At 43.3% G+C, this 12,840-nt stretch overlaps 1 protein-coding gene across 5 annotated transcripts in view; it reads left to right on the top strand.

Moving 5' to 3' along the window:
* The first annotated feature begins 1,557 nt into the window (after nt 1-1,557).
* Nucleotides 1,558-12,840, top strand: part of PCNX1 (pecanex 1) — a 242,677-nt gene continuing 231,394 nt past the window's right edge. For all 5 annotated transcript variants that reach the window (XM_072629242.1, XM_072629241.1, XM_072629239.1 and 2 more), the window contains exon 1: nt 1,558-1,725. In XM_072629242.1, coding sequence (XP_072485343.1) covers nt 1,573-1,725 — 153 coding nt within the window. In that variant the 5' untranslated portion in view covers nt 1,558-1,572. The remainder of the gene's footprint in view (nt 1,726-12,840) is intronic.

The following is a 12,840-nucleotide window of genomic DNA, read 5'->3' as shown; positions in this document are numbered from 1 at the left end:
AACAAAGGCACAATGTACCAATGCAATTTGGGATTAGGGTAAAAATGAATAAACAGCGAAGTTTTGGAATAGAATTTAGAAATATACTTATGTTTCTGCAAGCACAGAGTATGAATGAATAAATGAAAGAAGGAATGAAAAAGCACTTATTAAATCCTTACCAGGTGCAAAATGTTGTGTACAGGCTGAGATTGCAAACAGAAAACCAAGCAGTCTCTGTTGTTAAGTACCATGTTCCTGTGGGTGCAGCTATAAAGCCAATGGCCATCCATCTTTTAAAGCATTATTTCCATGGGTTAAACCCTATCTATTTCTGATGTTGACCATTGGACAGTGCCTAGAACTTTGGTGGAGATAACATTTTTTTAACCTATTGATATGAAATGAGGCCTTTACAGTATCTTTTTTTTTAACCTATTGATATGAAATGAGATCTTTACGGTAGTTAAAACTAGAAGGGACCTTAGAGGTCATCTACTCCATCTCCTTATTTTAAGAAAAAAAAGATAGGTCCAAACAGGTGAATGCTGAGCCCAAGGTACAGAGAGCTGAGATTCAAACCACGGTCCTTTTCCTCTCGAGCCATCATTCTGTTAGTTGCTCTCTTGCAGCGCTGTTGTCAAGTTATCTTACCTGCCAGAAACCAAGCAAATCCTAACCCTTTCCCCTGCTCTCCTTGCCCAGCTCATGCGGCACCGTTGGCCCTTATCTAGCCTTGGCATGAGCTAAGTCCCAGGCTTCTAGAACACCCTGGCTCTCAGCGCACCCAGCCCCGCTTGGGCAGCGAGCCCCGGTCAGGGCTCAGCCCGTGTGCAGGGAAGGCTGGACCACCCTGTCCGAGGCACGCTGAGTTCCTTCAGGCCTATAACGGACATCAGTCCGTCACCGTTGCTACTTTCACTTTTTGTGGAGACCGGTGCACGTGTGCGCGTTGTGCGCAGAGGGGACGGCAAAGGGAAGGCCAGCTGCCTTCTCTGTTTTCTTGGATGCTTGAACGAAGGCCCTGGAGTTGGCACTTTAAATGTGACTTTTAAAGCTCCTTAACCCCACGCCCCAACAGCTGTGAGCAGCCCTAGCGGGTCCCCGCTCCCTACACCCAGCACTTCTCCGCGAGGGCGAGAGAGGGCGGCAGAGAGCGCCTGCGCGGAGGGGAGGGGGCTGGAGGGGGAGGGGGCTGGTAGCAGGAGGGGGCGGAGCCGGAGGGGGTGCGGCTCTGTCGGGCTGGGCCTCCCTCTCACTCCGTTAGAGAGCGAGCGAGCGAGCGGGAGGGCGACCGGCGAGGGGCTCGGGTAGCGGTCGCGGCGGCGGGGCCCGGGCCGGGGAAGGGGCGGGGCTCGGGGGGCGCCGGCGGCCGGCCGGCGGCGGCGGCCCCGCTCGGGGTGTTAGCGGACAAGATGGCGGCGGCGGCGGCCCTCCGCAGGCCGGGCTCCTCCTCCTCCTCCTCTTCCTCCTCCTCCGGCACTAGTAGCAGCCTCAGCAGCGGCGGCGCCGGTCCCCTCTCCCCGCGCTCCGAAGGGGGATAGGCGGGGGCCGCGGCGGGCGCGGGCTCGGGGCGCGGGCGGGCGGGCGGGGATGGGGTCGCAGACGCTGCAAATCCTCCGGCAGGGGGTGTGGGCCGCGCTCAGCGGCGGCTGGTACTACGACCCGCACCAAGGCACCTTCGTGAACGCGCTGCACCTCTACCTGTGGCTGTTCCTGCTCGGCCTGCCCTTCACCCTCTACATGGTGAGTGTGAGTGCGCGTGTGCGCGTGCCACGGTGCCCGGGGAAGCCCGGCGTGGGGGACCCCCGCCATGGCTGCTGCTCCGCCTGGGCGGCCCCCACCCCGCCATCTCCGCCTCTCCTTCCCTTCAGGAGCCCGGTGCTGCCCCTGTGCATTTAGGGTGGCATCCCCATCGATGCGCCTTCTCCGCTCTTCGGGAGACCCCCGCCTCTGCTTGTGCCTTTGACGCCCCTTCTCCTCCTGTAGGGCACCCCAGTCGCAGCAGCCGCTTCTCCCTTGGGGAGACCCCCCGCCTCCGCCCGCTCCTTTTCCCCGCTTAGGGGGAGCACGGACCCCCCTCCTGCCCCTTCTCCTGGAGGCTCTCCCACGTTTCCCCGCCGCTCCCCGGAGGTTCTTCAGGCTCCTCTGTCCCAGTCTGCCTATTGAATTGGGTGACCTGGAGGAGGATTTAGAGCGAGGTGCCCCCCCGTCTGTGCCAGCAGGCACGCTCTCCGCGGAGCTGGGCCTCCACACTCTTTGCACCCCACCGAGGCGAATCCGAACGAGGGGGCCCGGTTCTCAGCATCTTCCGTACGTGATTGTACCCCTCCCCCAGCCGGGCCGAGATTCGGCATTTCCTCTCGGGGACTTTGGCCTGCCAGAGGGGTGCCTTCTGGTCTGAAGCCCCTCCGAGTGAAGTTTACTTTGCCACTTCCCCTCCCCCCGTTAACCAGTCCTCGGTACGGGGGAGAGCATGCACTGGTGTTTAAAATGTATTTGGGGAACCTTTGGACCCATGTGCAGTATACTTACTCATTTGAAAGGTAGTAGATTGAAATCTGGCATTTTTCCTTTATAGGTCTTTAAAAATCACACCCTTTCTCACGCCTCCTCCTGGTTCTTGTGTTTACATGCCTAGCCTGAGGATCATTTGAATGGTGTTTAAGGAGATTTGTTTGGGTTGTTGCAAGGCCTTTTAACCTACTGGAAGAGGAAAGTACTGCCTGTTGCAGAATTTATCTTTGATTAACTCCCTAAAGTTCTTGTATTTTTAGCTGTATTATCATTGATAGCTTTAGGTGATTTTTTGATACCCTGGGTTAGGGTGGGGCATTAGGGTATGGTGAAAGAGATGATACTTTAAAAGTAATTGTAGCTTAGTAAGTGGAAGGGAGGAAAGGAAAGTAAAATGTGAAATGTTCACTTTGTTCTTGAGGTGTGTTTTCCTGAAACTTTATTTTCTCCAAGTTAGTATTTCTTTGTGGAGCTAAAGAAATGGTAAAAGATGAATCGACAGCCTGTTAGATTACTGACTCTAGGAAGGGATTAAGTGGATATTTTGCTATCTTTTTTGGTTATATGTTATGGTTTTTTCTGAGAGTTCAGTTCTTTTGTTGAAAGAAAAGTGATAAATTTCTTTAAATAAGTTTCAGGTAAAATATGAGATTCTCCATAAGGTTTTTACTTTGTTGAAACTTCTTTTGTATTTCATAACTATTGGGTGGAATTTTGAGGTGAAAAGCCTAATTTTTATTGTTATAACTAGTATTAAAATTATTTCTCAAGGACTTTTTTTGTTTGCTCTTTTGCATTGCAGATTTCTTATATCTACACTTTCATAATTTTAACCACTTTTTATTTGAATCCCACTGATACTTTATTGGTGTTTGTGTATTCTCCAATGTCCAGACTTAACATTCAGTAATTAGGGAAAAGAAAAAAATTTGTTTGGCAAAGAGCCACATTTGCTGTCTTTCGAATAGTTATCTTATAAATATTTCTAATGGGGCATGAACAGTTCAGTTTAGGATTAGCACAGGAATTTTTGAGCTTTTTCTGATATATCCAGAAAAATCCTAAGTTGAAAACAGCTTTTGAGTCGCATATATAGATTAGGGAATGTCTTCCTGGGACATTAACTGCTTCCAGGCACTGATTACTGAGGTCAAGTCGATTGGCCTAATTAACAAACTCTGTTAAATGAGATTAGAAAAGGGAGGGAGAAGGAGAATACAGACAGTTCTTACTTTACATAAGTGGGCTGGTCACCAACAATTCTTGCTTTATGTAAGTGAACTGATCTTCAGACCTACATCAGTGATTTTTATATATTTTTACTTAATGCCAATTTGCTTATGCCATGGGGGAGGGAGTCAGGAAGGAAAGGGACTTCCTGCCTGTGGAGGGAGGGGGCTGGCAAGGCCAGAACCCAGTTGAAGATGGGGGGGTTGCGACAAATGGGTGCTAGACGTAAGTACATACAGAAGAGGACTGGGGACATGTCAGGGCTGGTGGGGACAGACATTTGGTACTTGAGTGAAGACAGAGACACAATAAGCAAGTGTGCAGAGTGGAGCAAAGGTCTCTTCTCTTGGTTCAGGAGGCCTTAAGCCCCCCATCCTGAGGCAGCAACAGCAATGAAGGTCTCTCTTCTGCTTTCATTTGGAGTATTTTTTTTATTGGGGATTGGGAGGCTGTGGATCAATAAGCAAAGGGGCAGGTGCAAGAGAGGGGAAGGAGTAGAAAGAAAGTGCACAGTAGTGTAGAGTAAACATAAGTGCTGAATTTGCATGAGCGGATTTTTGTAAAGTGAGAATTGTCTCTACTGAAGTTGAAATTAAGGGCATAACTTTTGGAGTTTATTCTACAGAATTCTGTGAAAATGTTAGAAATTAGCCAGGATGCAGTCAAGGCACTGTGCTGTGTGTTGAAGGGCAGGATACAAAGATGAATAGCAGTCAGTTAACAAGCATTACTTGAATTCCTACTATGTGCCAAGCTCTATGCTAAGAGCTGGGGATACACAAGAAAGGCAAAGACAGTTCCCGTTCTCAAGGAACTTACATCCTAAAGGGGGAAACAGGCAAACGATTTTTTTTTTTCAGAGAAGATGTATACAGAGTAAATAATCCTTGACTTTAAACCAACTTAAAATCAGTGGAGGAGATAAGAAAAATAACAGTAATACAAACTAGAACATACTTGAGCAAAGGAGGTAAAATAACGTGCTCTGAGAGTTCAGAAGTGAGGGAAGTACTTCTGACTGAGATTCAAGGAAAACATGTAAAGCTGGAGCTCCTTCTTTAGATCGTAAGGCCCTGTGTTAGATTGTGAGCTACTTGAGGGCCAGAGACTATACATTTTTTCTCTTTTTGTATCCTCAGCACATAGCATAGTGCCTAGCACAGAGTAGGTGCTGTATAAATGTTGACTGGTTGATTTGAATATGAAGGATAATGTAGGATTTAAATCAAGAGAGGCACTGGGAATATCAACACAAAAGTGAAGTTAGTCACTACTTTTGAGGACTTTATGGTCTAGCCTGGGGAAATGTGTAAGTTGATATAAAATAACCTCAAAGTAATATTTTAAAAATTAATTTATTTTTAGTTTTCAATATTTACTTTTATAAGATTTTGAGTTTGAATGTTTCCCCCCTCCCTCCTTCCCCTTCCCCAGGATGGGATGCAATCTTATATAGACTATACATGTACAATTATATTAAACATTCTTCCACATTAGTCATGTTGTGAAAGAAGAATCAGAACAAAAGGAAAAAACCATGAAGAAGAAAAAACAAAAAATAGAAAATATTATGGTTCAGTCAGCATTCAGACTCCATAGTTCTTTCTCTGGATATGGATAGCATTTTCTATCATGAGTCTTTTGGAGTTGTCTTAGATTATTGCATTGCTTAGAAGAGCTAAGTCTAAGAAAGTCAGTCATTGTACAGTGTTGTACAGTGTATACACTATACAGTGTATAGTGTTCTGGTTCTGCTCACTTCACTCAGCATCAATTCATACAAATTACAAGGTAATATATTTGAGGAAAGCATTAGAAACTGTGGGCATTGAGACTATATGTAGAAAGTGGTGGTTTAGGTGACTTTTGAAGGAAAGTAGGGATTATGAGAGGCAAAAGTGAGAAGATGGCTAGTTTGACTGGATTATAGTGTGTGAAGGAGTGTAATAAAGTTGGAAAGGTAAGTTAGTTTTGAAGGAATATAATATATGGTTTATTGAGTAGGAGGGTGAATTGGACTGATCTACGCTTTAGGGAGACTTATTTGGTTAACTGTGAAGAAAATACCTTGGAGTAGAAGTGAATTGAAACAGGGAGACCAAGCAAGAGGCTGTTGTGATAATCCAGGTGAGAAGTCTTCAGGGTCTGAGCTAGGGTAGAGACTGTAAGTACAGTAAAGAAGAGGACATATGTGAGAGATGTAGGAACAATCAAGATTTGGTAACTGATTGGTTAAATGAGATGGGTAAAAATGAGGAGTTGAAGATTATATCCAGGTTGTTAATGTGAGTAGCTGGAAGGATAATGGTACTCTTAGCAGAAAGAGGAAATTTCAGTAGTGGGTGGATTTCAGGGGAGAGAAGAAGATGATGAGTTCTGATTTAGACATAGTGAGTTTGAGAGGCCTACAGGACATCTATTTTGAAATTTCCTATAAGTAGTACTGCAATACCAGACCCCAGGGGAGAGAATAGGACTGGATATATAGATCTGATAAGTTTTCTACATAGAGTTGATAATTAAATCTGTGGTACAAATCCATTGTATGTTTTCAGAGCATTCTGAAAATTGAATTCAGGAAAAATTAAGGGGATATGAAATCCAGGAAATGGGAATAATTAAACAAAGACAGGAAGGTAGGAAAGCATAGTGAAAAGGCGTACTTGAATTGAGAAAAGTACAGGAAAAGTATGCTGGACATATGACTAGAAAGGTATATTGTAGAGAGTCTAAATGCAAGACTAAGGAGTTTCATCTATATTTAAATTATTTTTATTTAAAAAATTTTCAAACAGCACATTTATTTTCTCTCTCTCCTACGTGGCAACCATTGGTTAATAGAAAGGGAAGAAAAACAACCATTGTGACAAATATACGTAGTTGAGTAAAACTAATTCCTACTTTGGCCATGTCCAGAAATATTTTATTCTGCATCTTGTGTCCATTACTTTTCTGTCAGGAGGTAGATAGCGTGTTTCACTATCGGAAATCCTTGTTATTTCACTGATGAGGTTTAAGTCTGTCAAAGTTGTTTGTCTTAATGGTATTGTTATGGTATAAATCATAGGTTCCCAAAGTGATACTGCCCTCTGGGGGGCACTGAAACGCTGAGGGGGGTGCTGTAGTAGCCTTAGATGCAATTGGGGGACATTGAATAAAAATGGTTGTTGTCCTTTGTTCTCCAAGAGAACCAAAATGACATCACCATGATAAAGTGAACTTTCAGTGTGTCAGACTGGCTGATCAGACCCATATGAGCTCAGAATACTTTACCACACATTGGGCACAGATAGTCCATGTGAACTTTTGGGGTGGTTTCTCCAAATTTGTGCATCCTACGTTTCTTTTGTGCAGTCTCAATTCTGCTTTGCTCATAGAGCACAGCACCTTTTCTGATGTGAGCACAGCGTGCTGAGCAGTCCTGTGCCAGTATCTCCCATGTTGCACAATCAAACCCGAAGTTCTTGAGAGAGACCTTGAGAGTGTCCTTGTATCCCTTTTTCTGACCACCATGTTATAACCTGCCCCATGTGAGTTCTCCATGAAATAGTCTTGTTGGCAAGTGTATAATTTGCATTCAAGCAAAATGGCCAGCCCATCAGGGTTGTGCTCTCTGAAGCATAGTTTGAATGCTTGGCAGTTCAGCTTGAGCAAAGACTTAAGTGTCTGGTACGTTATCCTGTCAGGTGATCCTCAGAATCTTCCTAAGACAGTTCAAATGGAAGTGATTCAGTTTCCTGGCATGGTGCTGGTAGACTGTCCATGTTTCACAAGCATATAGCAGTGAGGTCAGCATAATGTTTCTGTAGACTTTCAGTTTGGTAGTCAGTCTAATACCTCTTCTCTCCCAAACTTTTCTTCAGAGCCTCCCAAATACTGAGCTAGCTCTAGCAATGCGTGCGTCAACCTCATTATTAATGTGTATATCCCTGGAAAGTACACTACCAAGGAAAGTGAACTTATCCACGGCATTCAAAACTTCTCCATTTGTTGTAACCAGTGGTTCCACATATGGATGGTGTGGTGGTGAAACACCTGTGTTTTCTTGGTGTTAATTATTAGGCCAAAATTAGCATAGGAAGCAGAGATTTGATCCATTCTTGGTTGCATCTCAGTTTCAGAGGCTGCAAACAGAAAATCATGCACCTACACTCCCTCTGCTTTGGTTTTGGCTTGTAGCCTTTTCGAATTGAAGAACTTACCATCAGTACAGTAGTTGACTTTCATGCCATGTTCATCCTCATTGAAAACATTTGACAACATGACTGAAAATATCATACTAAAAAGCATAGGAGCAAGCACACAGTCCTGTTTCACTTCACTGGTGACTGGGAAGGCATGAGAGCATTGTCCACCATCCAGACCTGGGCAAACATGCCATCATGAAATTGATGAACTTCTCTAGATAACCAAATTTTGACATAATTTTCCATAGGCCCTCACAACTAACAGTGACAGAGGCCTTGGTCAGATCTGCAAATGTTGTGTACAGACCTCTGTTTTGCTTCTGGCATTTTTCCAGGAGTTGTTGGGCAACAAACATATACAGTAAATACTGTTATTGACTGTTCCTTGACTCTTTCTGAAGTCACACTGGCTCTCAGGCATATGATCATCTTCCAGGTGAAGGATCAGCCTATTAAGAAGGACTCTATCAAGAATTTTGCCAGCAGTGACTAAGAGAGAGACCACCTTGTGATTGTCACAGGACAATCTTTTCCCTTTACTTTTATAGAAATGGACAGTGGAGGCATCCTTGAACTCCTGGGGGATAACCTCCTCTTGTCATATAACCTGGAAAATTTCAGTCAACTTTTGTATGAGCAGTGGTTCCCTACCTTGTAAATCTCCGCTGAAATAGAATCAGCACCAGGTACTTGGCCACATGAAAGGAGCCTAATGGCCCTCAGAACCTCTTCTTCAGTTGGAAGTTCAGCTAAGGAGGGATTAACTTCAACTTGAGGTAAATGGTCAGTGGCCTCAGCATTGATTGATGATGGTCTGTTGAGAACACTATGGAAGTGTTCAGCCCATCTCTCTAGGATCATGTCCTTATCACTAATCAATGTGGCTCCATCAGCACTGAGTAGTTGTGATGCATGATAGGTTTTTGGTCCATAAATAGCTTTCAGGAAATCATAAAAGCACTTTGCATTGTTACTATCAGCATAAAACTGAATTTCCTCTGCTTTCTTATTGAGTCAGGAATCCTGCATCTCTCTAAGTTTTGCTTGTACTTTACTTTTGATGGAATTAAATGCTGCCTTCTTGGAGGTGGAGGAACTATCCTGCTGGTAAATCCTTTGGAGTTCTCGTTTTTTGTTTAGCAGCTTCTGAATTTCCTCATCATTTTCATCAAACCAGTCTTGGCGTTTGCAAGTGTTCTGAAGCAGATGAGCAAATGCAGTGCTGTACACCAAATCTCTGAAAGCTGCCCACTCCTTTTCTGCTCCACTGTTGCCAACTGTGTGTTGGCTCAACTTTCCCTCCAAGTTAGCAACATGCTGTTCACACTCAGAGAAGAGCTCTAATTTGTTGACATTAATTCTTCTGGAAGTCATTTTGCCTCGGGGGGCGACACTTTTGATGAATGTGAATATTTAGTCTGGAAAGGATAAGTCTATGATCAGTCCAGCACTCTGCATCACACATTGCCTTTGTCACTCTCACATCTTGTCTGTCTCTTCTCCTTACAATCACACAGTCAATTAGATGCCAGTGTTTGCTGCAAGGGTGCATCCATGAAGTTTTATTGCGTTTAGGTAAACAGAAAACAGTGTTGGTGATGAGAAGGTCATGCAGTGCACAAGTCTTCAACAGTAAATGACCATTGCTGTTGCTGTTTCCAACTCCATTCCTCCCTAGGACTCCCTGCCAAGTCTAGTAGTTTGAGCCTACTCTAGCATTAAAGTCACCCAGAATTATAAGCTTGTCCTCTTTTGGTACATTGATGATAAGAGTCTCTAGGTCTTCAGAAAGTTTTTCTTTGCCCTCCTCAGGGTTCCTCATGGTGGGAGCATAGGCACTGATGATGGTGGCATGGCATTTTCCTGTGAGTGGCAATCACATTGTCATGAGCCTGTAGTTCCCTCCTTTTGGCAGGCATACCAACTTGATGACCAAATTAGTTTTGATTGCAAAACCTACACCAGCTTCACGGTGCTCTCCTTCACTGCAACCACTCCAGAAAAATGTCTATCCAGCTTCAGCTTCAGTAAGCTGGCCTTCATTTGCCAGCCTTGTTGTACTCAGTGCTGCTATTTGGATGTGAAGTCTGTTGAGTTCTCTTGCAACAACAGCAGTTCATCTTTCAGGTCTGCTGGATTTTGTGTTGTCTGTAAGTGTGTACATGTTCCATGTGCCGATGGTGAGTGGAATCAACTTTACCGATGTTTTTGTACGTTTTGTACATTTTTTTTGTGTTTTGACTGCAAAGTGGGATTCCCTTTGAGCTTGGTCAGACACTGAAGACACCAAGGTCATCCAGTGCATCTTGAACCATTGCCAGCTATCTTGACTCGTCCTGCCACTGGACTATGATGACTCTGGAGTAGAAAGTGAGGCTTACAACTTTGTGCAACTCTGCCTCGCTTAAATCCAATTTATGCACAAATCAAAAGACATCACCCATACCATTTCACTGTTATACCTCAAAGTCTTGTGGTGATAGGCAAGTGATGAAGCAGCAAGTGTGGATACAGTGGGAGCTGTAGTCATAACCCAGTACACAGGCAGTCCAGGCCATAGGGTCGTTTCTTACTGGAAGTGCAGTGGGACTTGGCAGCCCCCTGAGTATCTGAGCTGCCTTTTAAGGATTGTACTGCTCACCTTCTGGTGTGAGGAAGGAGGCTGGAAAAGATGCCCTAAAAAAAAAAAAAATTGTCTGCTTACCCAACGTTGACCTGAATAAAAATAAGGGGGCAGTGAAAGCATAAGGAAAGAAGAGAAGACAGTTTTGAAAAACCATTTGTAAGTGTTTCATCTGTTGTGTATCAAAGTTGTGATTACATTATTTTGCAAATAAACACACAAAATGTAAGTTATAACTGATAGTGATGAAGTCCACTGACAGGTCTTAACAAGCAAGTGTTGGTAGACAAGCATGTCATGCATTGTGGGAAGTCCAGCATGCATCCGCAGGAATATGTGCATGGAATAACTTGTTTATGGTATGATACTATATGGTGATGTGATGCCACATTGAGTCATCAAAATTTCAGTGCAGGAAAAAACCATATTTATGATAAATTATTAAATTAAAATGCATCATTTAAAACATTTGTGTTTTTTGAAATGATGCAAATTTAAAAAAAGTTAGAGGGTTAAAGAAAATAGATTTTCAGGGGAGCACAGAGTATTTTTTTTTAAGTGGCCAGTAGGCCAGATAAGTTTGAGAACCTCTGGTATAAATGATTCTCCTTCTTTTATTCATTTTATTCTGCATCAGTTCATACAAATCTTTTCAGATTTCTCTGAAACTATCCCTTTGTACTTGGAGTCAAGAAGAATTGAGTTCAAATATTGCTTCAGACATTTATTTGCTTTGTGACTTTGGGTAAGTTTCTTAATCTTTCTTAGCTTTAAGTTTCCTTGTATGTGAGCATCAAATGAGATAACTAAAGTACTTTGCAAACCTTGAAGCACTACATAAATACTAGTTATAAATAATATTCTTACTGTAAAATACTGTTTCATTACATTTATATAACATAATTTGCTATTCCCCTTAATTTTTAGGGTTTTTTGCTCACTCCAGAAAGATAAATGTTTTTTATACAGATACGGCCTTTCCCTTTTTCTTTGATCTCTTTTCAGTATAGGCAGAACTAGTGAGATGGCTAGGTCAAAGGATATGTACAGTTTAGTGACTTTGGGGCATAGTTCTAAATAGCTTTGTTGTCGTTCTATCCTTTGTTTTTGAAGAGGACCAGATATTGCCAGGTGGTATCTTGACTTTCTCAGAATTGGATTTAAGTGAGGCAGAGCTGCACAAAGTAGTCAGCCTCACTCTTTTTCCAGTGTTGTTGAAGCTTGGTAGTGAGACAAAAGTCAAGATGAGTGGTGATGGGCCAGGATGCAATGAATGATGTTGTGCCTTCAATGTCTGACCAAGCTCTAAGCATTCCACAGTGTCTGCTTCAACTGCCTTCATGGCCATTGGGATAAATTGTTTTCATCCATCCTTCCAGGGTAGGTGAAATGGGGGAGTCTTCACATGTTCGGGGAGACATTTTCTGACTCACCAATGAGTTTGAGACCTGTTGGTTACCTTGAACCCGGTTTAGCCTATTTGCCTAGAGGGTTTTACTAGGGTATGACCACTGCAGTTTCTTGGAGTCACAGGTGAGAGTTGGGTGACATGTGGACACCAAAGGTGGATGAGCAGCTCTGAAAAGGGTGTAGCAAGCGCTCATGCCAGTGGTACTAGTCCCCCCTGAACACAGGAATGTTGGACCAATTAATATCTTCACTAGTAGTGTATCAATGTGCATGTTTTACCAAAATCCCTCAACCTTATTTTGTCAGCTTTGCCAATCTGATGTATGTGAGTGATATGTGAGAGCAACCTTAGATTTGCTTTAATTTCCATTTTTCTAATTATTGGTGATTTGGAGGATTTTTCACATATGTGGTCATTGATAGCTTAGATTTCATCCTTTGAAAACTTCTTTTTCATATTTTTTGACCATTTATTATTTGGAGAGTGGTGATTGCTGTTTGGTAGGCAGTAGTTAGCCCTCAATGTTCCTATCAGGGAAGTAATATTTTTGTAACCTTCAAAGGAAAGTTATAGTAATATGGCATATTTTAAAGGGGTGAGGATGGGGGTACGCTGAGACAAAAAAAAGTAGGTCAAACATTACATAATGAGAGTCTGAATTCGTGGTTGGAGTGGGAATGGAAAAAGGACAATCTACAAAGATAACGAAGAGGTAGGGTGACTAGGGCTTAATGGATAAATAATTGGATTTTGGGGATGTTGGAAAGAGTGGGAGAAAAGGGGGAATTAGAGATGAATGTGAGGTTTTGAGGCTGGGTGCCTGGGAAGATAATGTAATTTTAGAGCCCTAAGTGGTCTTAGAGTTTATTTTCAGTGCAATGAGAGAGTTTGTC

Source organism: Notamacropus eugenii, chromosome 1 (genome assembly GCF_028372415.1).
Source record: "Notamacropus eugenii isolate mMacEug1 chromosome 1, mMacEug1.pri_v2, whole genome shotgun sequence".
NCBI classification, from domain to species: domain Eukaryota; kingdom Metazoa; phylum Chordata; class Mammalia; order Diprotodontia; family Macropodidae; genus Notamacropus; species Notamacropus eugenii.
Note: the sequence above shows the minus strand (reverse complement) of the source record. Positions and strands in the feature narration are given on the sequence as shown.